This window comes from Microcaecilia unicolor, chromosome 3 (genome assembly GCF_901765095.1).
Source record: "Microcaecilia unicolor chromosome 3, aMicUni1.1, whole genome shotgun sequence".
Lineage (NCBI taxonomy): Eukaryota > Metazoa > Chordata > Amphibia > Gymnophiona > Siphonopidae > Microcaecilia > Microcaecilia unicolor.
This window is the reverse complement of record NC_044033.1, coordinates 287,734,086-287,751,769: the sequence shown is the minus strand read 5'-3', so window position 1 is coordinate 287,751,769 and position 17,684 is coordinate 287,734,086. Positions and strand designations below refer to the sequence as shown.

The following is a 17,684-nucleotide window of genomic DNA, read 5'->3' as shown; positions in this document are numbered from 1 at the left end:
ATCAGGAGTATAGGGCTAGGGCAGTGATGGCGAACCTTTCAGAGACCGAGTGCCCAAATAGCAACCCAAAATCGAATTATTTATCGCAAAGTGCCGGTACTCATTATGGGTGGGGTCACCACATATGACTCCACCCCTATGATAGCCACACCCCTGACACCAGCCATGGCGCATATAAACAGACATCATTGAAAATATTATACTAGTATAGGAGAACAAAATAACATGACTTTTTTCATTATAAATCATTTCTGTAAGCTGTTACAGCTCCAGTATACCTAGCGCAAAATAAGACAGCAGATGTAAATTCTCAAATTGGACATATTCCAAACACTAAAATGAAAATAAAATGATTTTTTCTACCTTTGTCGTCTCTGATTCTGCTGCTCTCTTAACTCCATTTCCAGGGCTTCCTTTCCATTTCTTTACTTTCCTCCTTTCTTCTTCATTTCTTGTCCTCCATCCATGTCCAGCAACCCTCCTCTCCCCTCCAGCCACAAATGTCCAGCCACCCTCCTCTCTCCCCTGCCCTCCCACCCGCCCTCCCAGCACAAGGCCGCCCTCCCACTCAGCACCCAGTAGCACCCAGCACCAGGCCTGCCTCCCACCCAGCACCCAGCATCAGGCCTCCCTCCCTCCCAGCACCAGGCCTCCCTCCCACCACCCAGTAGCACCAAGCCTCCCTCCCACCCACCACCAGGCCTGCCTCCCTCCCAGCACCAGGCCTGCCTGCCTCCCTCCCAGCACCACCCAGCATCAGGCCTCCCTCCCACCCAGCACCCAGTGGCACCAAGCATCCCTCCCTCCCACCCACCCAGCACCAGGTCTGCCTGCCTCCCTCACTCTTCCAACGAGGCACCAGGCCGCCCGCCCTCCATCCCTCTTCCAACTAACAAAAAGCCACCAGGCAGGCCGCCCGCCCGCCCGCCCTCCCTCCCTCTTCCAACCAACGAAAAGCCACCAGGCCGCCCGCCCTCCTTCCTTCCCAGCACCTCCCAGCACCTCTCAGCACCAGTGCTCGCCCTCCTCCTCTGAAATTGAAAAGGCGTCGTCAGCTGCAGCGAAACGCGTGGTCTTCACTCGGCGCGCCTTCGGTCTTCGCTTGTGTCTCTGAAGCTCTGGTCCCGCCCTCATAGGTGTTGAGAGGTAAGTATTAAGCACTGTTTTTTTCTGCATTAAGTTTCAGCTTGAATGCATCCGCCCATGACTGCATGATAAAAAGACTTTGGTTAATGTCGCTGGAGATTTCCTGTAAATCTTGTTTGAATGGAATGTAGATCGTTACGTCGTCTGCGTATATGTATGGGTTGAGGTGTTGGCTGGATAGTAGTATAGCCAAGAATAGAATCGGCGAGAGGGGGGATCCCTGTGGAACTCCGCATTCAAGTGTCCATGTGGCAGATGTAGTCGAGTTAGATGTCACTTGGTAAGATCTTGTGGTTAGGAATCCCTTGAACCAATTAAGAACGTTGCCTCCGATTCTGAAGTATTCAAGGAGATGTAGTAGAATACTGTGATCTACCATATCAAAAGCGCTGGACATGTCAAATTTTCTCATTGAAGCATTTCGCAAGGCTGTCTGCTGTTGGTGCATGGAAGTGATCGGTGTGGTGTCTAGTAGTTTGTTCACTAGTTGGAAGAGTTTATGCGTGTCCTTGTAATTTGGTCCAATTATGGTTTTGTAATATGATCTTTTAGTTTGTCTTAAAGTCCTACCTTTTTTTCCAGGGCATTCCTTCAGTGAATCTGGAAGGCACATGAGATCCCAGTACAGAAATATGGAACTTTTAATGTTTGTTTGATCTTTTGTATATTTGTTCTCTGACCTATATTTTATGATGTTCCTTTTCTTACCCTTTTCTGATTTTTCTAATTTTTATTTATTTAATACATTTATAACCTGCCTATCCAAACATCTAGGTGAGGTACAATAAAACCCTCACAAAAATAACACAGACAATACACAATCTTACAAATTGCAAACTCTAAAAACTTTGAAACCATCAGCCAAACGCCCTAGAAAATAGCTAGGTTATTAGCAATTTCTTGAACTGGGGAGCAGATGCTGACTGACGCATAGTTAATGGTAACGAATTCCACAAACAAGAACCAGCAATAAAAAAAAACCTCAGCTACGAATTTCCTCTAAGATGAAAAGATGGAACGACCAATAAATTCTGGTTTTGAGACTGTAATACCCGAGGACAACAAGACTAAAAATTGCACACTAAGGCCTCAGGAGCAACACTCTGCCATGCTTGAAACACTAATAACAAAAGTTTCAATTCAATGCGCTGCGCTACAGGCAACCAATGCAACAACCTCAACTGTGGCGAGATATGTGCCTCCTGACCTAAGCTCAAAAGAACCTGTGCAGCAGAGTTCTGTGCAACCTGCAAGTCATGCAAAGCCGTACGCGGCAAACTGCACAACAAAGCATTACAATACTCTAAAGAAGGTGACACATAACTCTGCAGCACAGTAAGAAAATTCTCCATGGAAAAACATTTCCGAAGTCAAGGTATTATCCCCAGTTTAAAGAAAATATCCTTAACCATAGAAGCTGCCTGTGGTCTAAAAGACAGCATCATATCCAAAATCAATCCTAAACTACGAAGCAAGGAAACCACTGGCACAAAAACAGAATCTAACTCAAATCCAGAAACAGGACATGGCTTCCCTAAACGGGAAAAGCACAAAATTTGCATCTTCGCTACGTTCAAAGAAAGTCCATTTGCATCCATCCAAAGCTGCACTCTCTGAAAGTGAGTCCTCAACAATGCAACATCATCGTCTTTCTTAGAGGGAACTGGAAAAAAAATGAAGAGCGTCCAAATACAGATGGTAACTAACCCCCAGATCAACCAGCACCTGACACCAGGGGCGAGGTGGGCCTAGTCTCAGGTCCACCCAGGCAGCCGGCAGCTCTCTGGTCCTTCTCCTTGCCTATTGTGCCTAATTTTGTTTTTTTAAATGTGGGGCAGGCTGGGTCCTGATCCGGAAGTTGTGAGCCACTGCAGTGCTGTGCAGCTCCATGCTGGGACTGCTACTCCGTCGCTTACTGCCTCACTCTCCATCCAGTGGACTCTGCTGCTTTGCCTTGCTCTCCCCCCCCCCCCCCCCCCCAGTCCATATGACGGTGCTGCATGGGGAAATCTGCCGGCTGCCGCTGTCAGTGTCACACGGTTCCTCCATTCGGTGCCCTGCAGTGCTGGATCAAGATCAGCCTCCCCCAAAGGCCTCAGCACTCCCCCATGACCCCACAACAGCACACATGGAGCGGAGCACAGTGAGTGAGTGCTGAGCTCTCTGAGTCTGCATCACCTGCCACCACTGAAGCCCAGCTACCCAGTTATTTATTTTTTTTTTTTTAATTTTAACGTGGCATTCTGGGTGGGAGTAGATTCTTAATTGCCTAGGGCAAAAAAGCTATATTTAATAATTAAATACATCTTTTTTCCCCTAGGCAGTGAAGAGCTCACACCTACCCAGAAACAAAACAAAAAATGTTAATAGTGCCCAGATTAAAATTTTTAAAAGGCTGTATATCTGTCATGGTGCCTTGGTGGGGTTTAGGGTGGGTGGGGGGGGGGGGGGGGGTAGGGAACATATGGGTTGATGGTGGGTTACAGAACAATTTCTAATTATTGGTCCTTTATTCTGTAATTGATCAGGGTTGGACTTTGTTCTGCATCTGACTGAGTAGGTAAGAGATTCTGCTAGCATGTGGTTTACGTAGGAATCTGAGTCTGACTTGTCTGGCTTGATGCATAGTGCTGTTGTGTATACTGCTGCCTTTGTAAGGTACTGTTATTGGAACTGGTGTTAAGGTTTGCATCATAGGATCTAAAAAGCCTCTTTGCAAGATTTAGTATTACTTCACAAAGTACCTGGCAGTGAAGGGATTTTGTTGTTATTACTGAGGTGCTACCAGAATTTGAATACATTGTTATATGTCATTGCTGTTGCAGGATCCTTTCATGTGCGTTGAGATGTTTGCCATTATAGTTAGACTTGTGTCTGGTCAAGTTTGATATGATATGACATAATGTAACTATATTTACAAATATTTACTTGTTACATTTGTATCCCACATTTTCCCACCTATTTGCAAGCTCAATGTGGCTTACATAGTACCGTAGAGGCGATCGCCAATATTGGTATGAACAAATACAGAGTGAGGTTGAGGTACAGTAAAGCACATGTGTGACAGATAGATTGAGGAATCATAAAGGAGGAAGAATTAAGTGATGTCCAGTACAAGCTTTGGTTTTATTGTGTTGCAGGGTTGAGGTATTTAAGTTGAATTGTTAGGGTATGCCTTTTTGAGTGTGTGGTTTCTTAATTGGTTTTTAAATTGGCACTCTTTTCTTTTATTAATTTGTTAAGTTAATTTGTACACTGCCAAGCCTATTGGGAAGTAACCCGTAAAAGTATTTTTATTTTTTGGCTCCTTATCTCTGGAATAACCTTCCACTTGACCATAAAGCAGAATCATTCTTGAAAATTTTTAAGACTAACTTAAAGACCTACCTTTTTTCAAGGGCATTCCTTCAGTGAATCTGGAAGTCACCTGAGATCCCAGTGAAGAAATATGGAACTTTTAATGTTTGTTTGATCTTTTGCGTGTTTGTTCTCTGTCCTATAATTTTATGGCATTCCTTTTCTTACCTTTTACTGCTTTTTTGAAATTTTATAATATAAATCACCTTGATTTCCGTGTTAAAAAAGGCGATCCATCAAATTTTAACAAACAATGTTTGCAGGAAGGGTGGTATATTAAATCTAAATAAAGAAAACAAAGAAGCCTGGGTAAAGTATACAGTACAGAAAGGACAGCAAGATTCACTATTCTGAAGAGCCTTAAAGGTGAGGATAAGAATCATAAAATGTGTATGGAAGGCTATAGGAAGCCAGTGGTAAAGGACAAAGTGGTGTTTGGTTCGGGTGAGAATTCAAAAGGTTATATTTTACACTGTATGAAGGCAACGCAAAAAGGATAGTGGTAACCCTGAATACACAACATTACAACAATCTAAGCAAGAAGTTATGAAAGCGTAAAGGAACGTTTTCTGAGCCAGTTTATCAAGTGCAAATCAATCAGCTTCACAGAATCATAAGATATGTAGAAGCCATCAGAGCTCTCAACTTGATCCTATGCCCTCTCATTCCAGAGTTTTGCTTCATTTGAAAAAGGCTCCCCTCCTGTACATTAATGCCATGGAGGTATTTAAACATCTCTATCATATCCCCTCTCTTCCTCCTCTCTTCCAGTGTATACATATTGAGGTTCATAAGCCTGTCCCTATATGTTTTATGACGGAGTCCACTTAACAATTTTGTAGCCACCCTCTGGACCGACTCCATTCTGTTTATATCTTTCTGTAGGTGCGGTCTCTAGAATTGTTTGCATACTCTAAATGAGGCCTCACCAGAGACTTATACAAGGGCACTATTACCTCATTTTTCCTGCTGGTCATCCCTCTCTTTATGTACCCAAGTATTCTTCTGGCTTTGACTGTCGCTTTTTCTGTTTGGTCACCTTAGGGTCATCAGACACAATCACTCCCAAGCACTTCACCCCCTATATTGTACTGTTCCACTGGATTCTTGTAACCCAAGTGCATGACCCTGTGCTTCTTGGCATTAAATCTTAGTTGACGTTATAGGTAGAGGCATGGATGAGGGAAAAGCCTTCTGTTTATGACTAAGGATTCAATGGGAATATGTTATGTTGGTTTACTTCCTTCTTGGAAGAGCATTTATGCAAGTGCTAATGTTATATATAAATAAAGTTAGCATGTGGATGCATAATAGATTGAACTTATGATTGTTGCAAAAAATGAGGAAATGTCACAGCTGGAAGCTGTACTACTGGGAGATACTAAGATACTAGTAAGTCACAAATTAGGTTACTAGGAGTGATTCTAGATTCTCGTTTAACTATGCAAGATCAAGCTCTTCAGGTGGTGAAGCCTTCTTTTTACTATCTTTATTAAGTAAATTGAGACCAATGCTATCCGTTAGCAATTTTAGAAATGTGAAACACAGTCTGTTCTCAACGGCTGACTGCTGCAATTTACTAAACCTTGGAACTGCAGCTTCTCCAAGCCATGATTTACAAAGGTTCAGAATGCTGCAGCTTGGATGATAATGGGAGTCTCTAGATATGCACATATTATGCAAATGCACCAGGAAAATACTTGTCATCTGAGACCCCAGTAGACCCTTCCAAAATCGACTCGCAGCAGGGCAGGACCAAAACATATGGCACAGTGTTGCCAGGGTTCCTCCACACTTTAAACAAGATCCACACACCGATATTTTCACCCTAAAGGCTCTATGCGGTGATACATATAATCAAAGGAGAAAGCGATAAAGTTTTTCTTGCAGAGAAATTGATAAACGTTGAGCATATAGCTTCTTAATGCTTGCTTTATATAATTCCACCGAGACTTCACAAACAAGATCCTTTGACCAACTACAAGCCAACCATGGTGTCTTTTTTTTTTTGTTACATTTGTACCCCACGCTTTCCCACTCATGGCAGGCTCAATGCGGCTTACATGGGGCAATGGAGGGTTAAGTGACTTGCCCAGAGTCACAAGGAGCTGCCTGTGCCTGAAGTGGGAATTGAACTCAGTTCCTCAGTTCCCCAGGACCAAAGTCCACCACCCTAACCACTAGGCCACTCCGACTGTTGCGAGCCCAAAGAGAACGTCTCCGACAGAATATCGGAAACATCTTCTGTTAGGTCCGTCCATGTCAAGGATGCAATATAATGTTGTAACTGAAAATAAGCAAAGTAATGCCCAGAGGGAATCTCATAATGCTTAGTCAGTTCGGCAAATGGTTTAATATGCCCCTCTTCATTCAAGACCTGGGCAAGATAAATAATGCCCCTCTTAGCCCATAATCTAAATACACTAGATCCCTGACCTGGTGGAAAGGCTGGATTGTTACAAATCGGGAGCAGGGGGGAACATTAAGCCGAGAGATGGTGAGAATGACATAGCTACAGCCAAGCCGCTCTCATGGCGGCCAGCAACGGATGCAGACAGAAAGCATGTCTAGGCAAACTGCCTCCCGAATGAAGTAAACAACTAAAATGGATCTCAGGGAACACTGATGTTTCTATTGATGTTAAAGAGAACTCAGAAGTAGCCCTAAACCAATCATTTATATGCCTCATCGTGCAAGCCACCGTAGGGGTCCGAATACTCAACAAACCCATCCCCCCGCTCTCCCGTGGTGCTGCCAACACAGCCAGGGGAAGTCTAGGGCATTTCCTACTCCACAAGGAGGATTGAATTAGCCGGTCTAGCACTCTCTCATCCTTCTGCAACAAAAATAAGGGCAACTGCATTAAACACGTAGAGCCATTTAGGTACCAAAATCATATTAAACAGTGCGATCCGGCCCCATAGTGTCAGAGGGAGAGCCTGCCATACTGCTAACTTCTACTTTGTCATCTCCAATAGGGGATGCACATTAGCCATGTATAGAGAGTCTAGGTCCTGAGTAAGACACACCCCCAGATATTTCAGAGTCGAGTCCTCCCACCTCAAAGGGAACCCACCCCTCCAGGATTGCTGTATGTCCTCATCCATGGCCAGAGCACACGATTTTTGTAAATTTAGAGAAAATCCCGATAAAACTATAAATTGAGCTATGACATTCTAGAGCCTTTTGAAGGAAATTCTCTGGTTCAGAAATGAGGAGCATAATGTCATCCGCATATGCCAAAGCCACCATCTCCTCAGATCCCATCACTATTCCCCTGACTCCGGGGGAGTTGTTTAACAGTCAAATCAAAGGCTCTAAAGAAATATCAAAGAGGAAGGGGGACAAAGGACAACCCTGCCGGGTTCTCCCCCAGTTTTAAAACTTGAACTTTATACCACAGCATTAACAGATCCACCAGGGACTAGTTCAGTCTTTGGTGGGGGGGGAGCCACAGTTTAAAGATGAAACGTTTTCTAGATGTAGAAACTTAACAACCAAATAACATTAAAAAGAATAGTAGCAAGGCTCAAATTTGTTTTAAAAGAGAGTTATTTTCTGTTCTTTAACTGCTGGAGAGATAACACTGCTACTGACCTTATTTAGATATCAATTAAGGTGGGAGGAAGAAGAATATATGCAAAGGTTATTAAGGGCAATCTGATTCATGAGTTAGCTTGAACTTTCAGCCAAAGAATACAACAATAACATATAGAAGGCACAGCAGGACCTAGTTTATTCTTCAATACCACCAACCCTTCCCAACTCCAACCCACTCCTAGCACAGTTATTCTAATTAGGACAACAAGGAAGGAGTGCTCTTTCAGAGTTTTATTTACATTTAATTCCTTTCTAAGAAGAAAACACTAAATTAATCACACAATATACATTATAATCTAAAGACTTTTTAAAATATCCTTAATACCTTAGCAAGTTTTAAATTATTGAAAAACTCAAAAATACTAAGACAGAGACAACAATCCAGGGGTGCTATCCAGTGTTTTGCATTGAGTGTCACATGTATGACTGTCTCCCAGTTGGTGAGTAGTTATATGTGTGCACCCGATGCAAACAGCTCCTAGCTCTCAGACACTTGGTGGAGCTGACAGAGACAGAGAGCTACAAAGAATAGACCTAAAGAGACGTTATAGAGAAGTCCCATCCCCAGTCTGGCAGCCCCTGTGCTGCCTTGAATGAGGGAGGTCTCCTAGAAGAAAAGCATCACCCTGGTGAAGTAGGAAGTACTCCTGTAGCCAGGACCTGCTCACCAGGGGATGCACTACCTTCTGACAATGAGGATATGTCTCCAAGAACTTCTGCCCAGGTGGCAAAGGTTAGGACAGCTGTTTTACTTGGTGATTCGATCACTAGGTATGTAGATAGCTGGGTGGCTGGTGGACATGAGGATCGCCTGGTCACTTGCCTGCCTGATGCAAAGGTGGCGGACCTTATGCGTCACCTAGACAGGATCTTACACAGTGCTGGGCAGGAGTTGACTGTCTTCGTACATGTGGGTACCAATGACATATGAAAACGTGGAAGGGAGGTTCTGGAAGCCAAATTTAGGCTCTTAGGTAGAAAGCTCAGATCCAGAACCTCTAAGGTAGCATTTTCTGAAGTGCTACCCATTCCACTCGCAGGACCCAAGAGACAGGCAGAGTTCCGGAGTCTCGATGCGTGGATGAGACGATGGTGCAGGGAGGAGGGTTTTAGATTTGTTAGGAACTGGGCAACATTCTGGGGAAGGGGGAGCCCATTCCAAATGGATGGGTTCCACTTTAACCAGGATGGGCCCACGCTGCTGGCATCGGCATTTAAAAAGGAGATAGAGCAGCTTTTAAACTAGAACCCGGAGAAAGGTTGACAGTCTTTCAGAAGTGCATAGTCAGGAACAAGGTATCTTTCAAAGATATCACCAAAACAGGGAAGATAGGGTATCCCGATAGTGAGGTTGCAAAAGAGATCGTAGCAGATCAGGTGTCCTTAAATAAAAATCAGACAAAAGATTGCAAATTAATACTGTCGATTACTGAACATGATATAAATAGGAACAACAAACATAGTTTGAAATGCCAGAAGCCTAAGAAATAAGATGGGAGAGTTAGAATATTGCATATTCAGTAGGGATAACCTGAACACCAGCCAAGTTTGTGCCCCCCCCCCCCCCCCCCCCCCAACGGTTGCAGTTTGTAAACCTAATCTAACTTATAACTAAAATGTTATCTCTACTAAGAAGAAAAATATGTCCTCATCAGACAAATATTTTAGGGCCATATGTAGAAAGGTATTTCTCCTGCTTTATGTAGTAAAAGTTTAACTCAAAGATTTCTCTCCCTTTCTGAGCTTGAGGAAAATCCTTGGTAAATCAGGTCCAGTGCATCCTTAATAAATACATTTAAACAAGGCTCCATTTCAGAATATTACAAAACTGCTATTACTATAAGAATATACAAGGAATATATGCAACAGCTAAGAAAATATATACTATTAAAAAAATTTGAAATACAGTCTTTTTTTTTTTTTTTTTCTTTTCCAGCGCGACTTACCTTGTTTTAATGTAGTGTCAGGATCTGATGCAAGTTCACTACTAATTACCCGGACATCTTTTCGTGGTACTGAAACACTATACAAATAAAAAAAATTAAACAAAAATGGAACATTTAAACTTAATGATTAGGACTATAATTAAGATATATATATATAGAAACAAACAGCTAATAATTAAATAGTGTGACTTATCAAACAAAAATTGAAGTGTGTAACTTATTAGTATGATTTATCCTAAGTAATTAAAAAAATACAATTCTATCCACCCTACCAATCTGAACATAAAGAAGAATTGCCATATGGGGGTCAGCATCCTGTTTCTATCAGTGGCCATTTTATGTCACAAGAGCCTGAAAGGATCCCATAAAGTTTCTATGCTGCTTACCCCTACAGATAAGAAGTGGTTTTTCCTAAATCTACCTTAATAAAATGGCTCATTGACTTTTCCTCCAAGAATTTATCCAACCCCTTTTTTAAAACCCAACTACACTAACAGCTTTAATCACACCCTCTGCAAACAAATTCCAGAATTTACACTCAAATATAAAGAAAATAAAGGCATCAAAAACGCTGTGTATTTTTGTGGATGCAAGTCATGTTGATGTTTCTATTTTGCATATTTCTTGCCAATAAAAATTATTAACAAAAAGAAAAGGAAAAGAAAAAAAAAAAAAAAGATAATAAAGGCATCAAAAATTGTATCTCTGTTTATATTTGGGTCTACCACCCCTCCCCCGGCATTCCTCCCATCCCCATGGTGGTTCTTCTCTGCTACCACTCCTCCCCCCTCCCCCGAAACACCGAACTGGAGGAGCGCTCACTCCCCCCCAAGCTTACCATACAGCCCTGGTGGTCTAGTGGTGGCCTAGGACAGGAGCGATCACCACACATTCCTGTTCATGCTATCACCATACTGAAAATGGGTTCTGCAACTTCTAGCAGCATCTCATGGGAGTGGAGGAGTAGCCTAGTGGTTAGTGCAGTGGACTTCGGCCCTGGGGAACTGGGATCGATTCCCACTGCAGCTCCTTGTGACTCTGGGTAAAAGTCACTTAACCCTCGGTTGCCACAGATAAATCGCTTTGGATGTGATTGCAAATCCCATCCCCTTTCCCTTTTATCACACATTGAGCAGTGGATTTCAATATATTGTCCACAATGACACTTCGATCCTTTTCCAGGGTGGAACTTAGCATTGTGTAGCTATAATTTGGGCTACTCTTCCCTAAGTACATCAGTTTGTGCTTGTCCTCATTAAATTTCATCTCAAATCCTTGAAGCCAAAACATCTGACGAATAAGGAAGGATTCCCTACGAAACAATACTACTCCATGAACTAGGGAAGGGATGTTATGTAATAAATCCAAACAGGACTCCAGAGGTTAATGAAGAAAGAAATATTTATTTCCAGAAAAACGTTCAATGAACTCTGCCACAAAAATGTTTATTGGAGTCGATACGGTCCCAGTTTCAGCAGTAATATGGCTGCTTCAGGATTCAAAGTCTCAGTACCAAAACATTGTCCTCCCAAGAAAGACAAGACATAGGCTTCGCAGTCGTCTTGACTCTCTCCACCACCGAATGCCATTTTGTAGCCGTGCCGGGGTCCTTGACCCCCCCCCCCCCCCCCCCCATCTTAGACCAGTTTGGAACTCCTTTACATCCCAAGGCCCTCAGGGCGGACCACGCTTCTTCCGGGGTCTTGGTCTTGCGTGATTTGCCTTCCACTGTTAGCCACACAGCAAAGGGAAACAGCCACCTATAACATATCCCCCTAGCTCTCATAAAGACAGTAACTTCCCTGAAGGATCTGCGCTTCTGCAATGTACTCCAGGCCAAATCTTGAAAAATCCTGATCTTACAGTTTTTCCACTTAATCTCTCCTTGCTGTCTCACCTTGGCAAAAATATAGGGAACTCAGCAAAACATACCACGATATCCCTCGGGGCAAAGTCTCGCTGTGGCCCAGCCACTCAATGGGCTCTCTGAATTTGTAGGTCCAGCTGTTCACTCCTCCCCTCTGGGAATAGGATGAACTCACACAGCTCCTGGATCACCGCCAAACAGTTGACAAAAAGATCAGATTCAGGAATTCCCTTAAAATGCAATTTATTCCTTCGAGACCTGTTTTCCAGGTCTTCCAGCAGCTCCTTAACACTTTGAAGATCATCATGTCCGTCTGTGAGCGCTTGCCGCATTGAACCCATATCTTTCTTGAGGATCTCAACCTCCTCCTCCACCTCACCAACTCGAGACCCTAAGTCTCTAAATTCCGCATGAATGTCTCTTAAAGCCATATGGCTATCCTTCCGAACTCCAGCGAAATCCTCCTTCAGATCCCGGAACCATGCTTGTACAGCTCTATTCACCGGCTCCCCCATCCCAGAGTCTCTCTCCTCTGGCTGGCCAGTCCTCACCAGTTCCTCCGACCCCAACATCGTTTTCAAACAGCGTCCTGTGCCCTGTGGCTCCCTCTGGGCACTGACCTCTAATGGCACCGCTACCACACATCCGGCTGCTTCTTTCTCCGAAACATCTCCTTCGGCCCACACCGCCAACTTAGCCACTAGGCGCCTCGGGCCCCTCTGGTCACCCTGGTCTCTGGGCTCCTCCACGACTTACAGTTCCTACGGCCATGCCCTCCTCCAGATCACCTTCTGAATCACTCAGCCCTCCCCTCGTCACTGAAAGAGCCGCCGATTTGCCGAAGTGGCGTCCTCACCCCTGCTCCTCGGCCAGTTCAGCGAACAACACCCCCAGGGCCTCCTCATTTCACAAGGAAGACTCCTCTGAGCCAGTCTCGCCAGACTGCTCCAAGCGCCGTGCGGCTCCCACCGCCACCATTTTGGCTGAGCCCCGCCCCAACCCCACTGACAACGCTGCCATTTTCGCTCCGGGAGTCATGGAGAACTTGAATTTCTGTAACCCCTTCTTTGGGGGCATCCTTACAGACTCTTCTTCTCCTCCCCCCCCCCCCCCCCCTCCTCTAAAGTGCAGCAGGAAAGGGTTTAAAGCGTTTTTAATAGCTTGCCCTGACGGGACTCGTTTTTCAAGCTCCCATTACTCTGCGTGACGTCCCTTCCTCCGAGTTGGAGAAACTTAATGAATTCTCTGTAAACCTGGAGGATGTAATGGGGCAGTTCTACAAACTGAAGAGCCCTAGCCGCTTTAGCCTTTCCTCATAGGGAAGTCATCCCATCCCCTTTATCATTTTCGTTGCCTTTCTCTGCACCTTTTCTAATTTCACTATATCTTTTTAGAGATGCGGCGACCAGAATTGAACACAATATTCGAGGTGTGGTCGCACCATGGAGCGATACAAAGGCATTATAACATCCTCATTTTTGTTTTCCATTCCTTTCCTAATAATACCTAACATTCTATTTGCTTCCTTAGCCACAGCAGCACACTGAGCAGAAGGTTTCGTATCATCAACGACGACATCTAGATCCCTTTCTTGATCCGTGACTCCTAACGTGGAACCTGCATGACATAGCTATAATTCGGGTTCTTCTTTCTCACATGCCTTACTTTGCACTTGCTCACATTAAACGTCATCTGCCACTTAGACGCCCAGTCTCCCAAGGTCCTCTTGTAATTTTTCATAATCTTCTTGTGATTTAACAACTTTGAATAACGTGTGTCGTCAGCAAATTTAATTACCTCACTAGTTACTCCCATCTCTAGATCATTTATAAATATGTTAAAAAGCAGTGGTCCCAGCACAGACCCCTGGGGAACCCCACTATCTACTCCTCCATTGAGAATACTGACCATTTAACCCTACTCTCTGTTTTCTATCTTTTAACCAGTTTTTAATCCACAGTAGGACACTACATCCTATCCCATGACTCTCCAATTTCCTCTGGAGTCTGTCATGAGGTACTGTCAAACGCCTTTTGAAAAGACAGATACACAATATAGACCAGCTCTCCTTTATCCACATGTTTGTTCACCCCTTCAAAGAAATGTAATAGATTGGTGAGGCAAGATTTCCCTTCACTAAATCCATGTTGGCTTTGTCTCATTAAGCCATGCTTTTGAATATGCTCGGTAATTATGTTCTTTATAATAGTCTCTACCATTTTGCCTGGCACCTACATCAGGCTCACTGGTCTATAATTTCCTGGATCACATCTGGAACCTTTTTTTAAAAATCGGCATTACATTGGCCACCCTCCAATCTTCCGGTTCCATGCTTGATTTTAAAGTTAAATTACATATTACTAACAATACTTTTGCAAGTTCATTTTTCAATTCTATCAGTACTCTGAAATGAATACCATCCAGTCCAGGAGATTTGCTACTCTTCAATTTGTCAAATTGCACCATTACATTCTCCAAGTTTATAGAAATTTCATTCAGTTTCTCTGACTTATCAGCTTTGAATAGACAACTGTAAGATATCAGTGTGAGATTGATTCAAAAAGGTTCCCAAACAGTTTGAAAGTGGCATCCAGTCCAGGCGCATTTGAGTTAACATCATCACCCTCCACAGCTTCCATCCAAATAGAAAGGATAGACTTCAGGGCAAATAAAACTGCATATTGCATAAAGTATTTAAATCTGGCTGGGGCTTGAGTAACTATTATTTTGACTTATAAAACCACTTGTCCCTGAAACATGCTCAAAATAGAATAATCCATTTATGTATCAAACAAACTTCTACAAAGCAGATGAGGTGAAGATGTGATTTTATGTGCCCCAATGAAAGGACAGTTTAATTTTACTTCAGTGTATTTACAATATATTCTATCTTTATAACACCAGACTTCATAAGGCAAATTACAAAAGCTAAGATGAACCCATCAGGAAACAGGATATCCCAACAAATCTGGCCATGTATTATTGTATTCTATATAACAGTGAAGAAAAATTAGTACAAAATACTCAGCTTATTACTGCTGTTTCTGCAAGTTACAATAATTTTTATGCTGTTTATTGATATTCAATTTTATTTCATTATAGATAGATAGATAGATAGATAGATAGATAGATAGATAGATAGATAGATAGATAGATAGATAGATAGATAGATAGATAGATATGGGAAGCTTTCAAATAAAAAAAAATTGTCAAATAAATAAATCATTTATCCTCCACCTTTCAAAGCACTGCCTCTCCAACTGGAACAGCTTTAGACTTTTTACAGATAGACCATGAACTGGCAGTCCGTTATTTCTAATAAGCTTTTACTATTGTTTTGAGTAGCATTTGCCATTGTTTTACCTAATGGATTCAGCCCACATAATGGGCCAGATAGGCTCATGCTGTCTCCTGTTCTCAATCTAACCTCCTTGGTATCCATAATGTACCAGGGTGCACATTTTAAAGCCACACGAGGCCTATTCTGGGACTTTAGTTCAGAAAAATAGCCAAAGCAAATCAAACAACAAATTTTGAACAAAACCCCAGCAAGAAAAAATAAACTTCAACAAGAGGAAACTTTAAAAACAGCTAAAAACCAAAGTAATGCACCAGTAGTTGAAGTACTGAACAACAGAGGCAAGGTGAAAACTTGCACAGCGGACTTAAAAAAGCAAAAATACACACTTTGCTGCAAGCTTGGTTGATGTGCGACTAATCAGGTCCACAGAAAACCACAGACTAAGGTGCTCCCAACATGACATTGGAAGGAGGGAAATGGTGTACACACGTGGGGGGAAGTGGCTTGAAAGGTGTCACTAAACATAAGCAATCATTGAATTTGGAAAAGACAGAAACCAACTGTTTTAAAATATCAAGGGTAAATTTTGTGGTTAAATCCTGTCTTTGAAACCTTACATAAAGTACATAAGTGTTGCCATACTGGGACAGACCGAAGGTCCAAGTATCCTGTTTCCAACAGTGGCCAATCCAGGTCACAGGTACCTGGCAAGATCCCAAAACAGTACATTTTATGCTGCTTATCCCAGAAATAAGAAGTGGATTTTCCCCAAGTCCATTTTAATAATGGCTTATGGACTTTCCTTTTACGAAGCTAGCCAAATCTTTTTCAAACCCTGCTAAACTAACCGCTTTTACCACATTCTCTGGCAACAAATTCCAGAGTTTAATTACAAGCTGAGCGAAGAAATATTTTCTCCGATTTGTTTTAAATTTACTACTTTGTAGCTTTATTGCATGCCCCCTAGTCCTAGTATTTCATGTCATTTCATGCCCCCTAGTCCAAGCGATTTATGTCTACCCATTCCACTCCACTCAGTCATCTTTTCTCCAAGCTGAAGAGCCCAAGCCATTTCAGCCTTTCCTCATAGGGAAGTTGTCCCATCCCCTTTATCATTTTCACCACCCTTCTCTGTACTTTTTCTAATTCTACAAGTATCTTTTTTGAGATGCAGTTTCCAGAACTGCACACAGTATTCAAGGTGCAGTCGCACCATGGAGTGAAACAAAGGCATTATGACGTCCTCATTTTTATTTTCCATTCCTTTCCTAATAACACATAACATTCTATTTGCTTTCTTTGCTGCCGCTAAACACTGAACAGAGGGTTTCAAAGTATCAACAGTGACTCCTAGATCCATTTCCTGGTCGGTGACTCCTAACGTGGAACCTTACATCACGTAGCTATAGTTTGGGTTCCTCTTTCCCACAGGCATCACTTTGCACTTGCTCACACTAAACATCATCTGCTGTTTAGATGCCCAGTCTCCCAGTCTCGCAAGGTCGTCTTGCAATTTTTCACAATCCTTGGTATCCTGTAGGGCTCCAATCTCATGATGCAGAAACAAGTTGATTTCAACATCTTTTTTTAAACTTCGCCTCTTGAGTAAGTTAAAGGGAATGATGCCCACATCACATTTTCAGATGGTTGTGCAGAGCCTGGTATAGACAAAGATTGATTATTGCAATTCATTGTATTTAGGAATGTCATCCGCTAGGTTCCAGGCTCTGCAGATCATCCAGAATGCAGCAGCATGCCTGATTATAGTATCCAAATCTGCTCATATTACACTGTTTTGGCTCTCTTTTTTTTTAAACTTCTCTATATTGGGTACAAGCAAACCAAATATGCAGAATGGCCTGAGAAAAGCAGACCACAAAAAAACCTTCACTGTCTGTAAACAAGAGACTACAGATTGCACTGTACTCTTATCCATGATCTGAGGCAACAGATACAACCCCCCCCCCCCCCCACACACAAAAAAAACTGATTACTAAGACATCTATAGAAAGCATTCACAAAAAGGACAGCACACCCAGTAACATACTTTTTAGGAAAGTTTATCCCTCCAGAAATCCCATATCCTCCCAACCCTCCACCCTCCCTCCCCATCATATAGAGGCATCAAAAGCATCAAGTAACAGTTGAATAACACTATGTGGCTGTAATACATGGGATTGAAGGTCAGCTGGGGATGGAATGAGTGGAATGTTTTGGCTGTAATTATGTGTTGATATTCTCTGTTATGGGAAACAGGCTAGTTGTTTAAGGGATGCCAGCACCTTTGGGAAAGGCACCTTCAACCTGTGCAGGTCTGGGGGAGTTATTCTCTGTTATGGTGGTTGTTTAAGGGATGCCAGCACCTCTGGGAAAGGCACCTTCAACCTGTGCAGGTCTGGGGGAGTTATTCTCTGTTATGGTGGTTGTTTAAGGGATGCCAGCACATCTGGGAAAGGCACCTTCAACC

At 42.9% G+C, this 17,684-nt stretch overlaps 1 protein-coding gene across 2 annotated transcripts in view; it reads right to left on the bottom strand.

The window, feature by feature from the left end:
- The window catches only part of ARID4B (AT-rich interaction domain 4B), a 1,313,885-nt gene that overhangs the window by 686,509 nt on the left and 609,692 nt on the right, over positions 1–17,684 (bottom strand). For both annotated transcript variants that reach the window (XM_030198147.1, XM_030198148.1), the window contains exon 10: positions 10,050–10,126. In XM_030198147.1, coding sequence (XP_030054007.1) covers positions 10,050–10,126 — 77 coding nt within the window. The remainder of the gene's footprint in view (positions 1–10,049; positions 10,127–17,684) is intronic.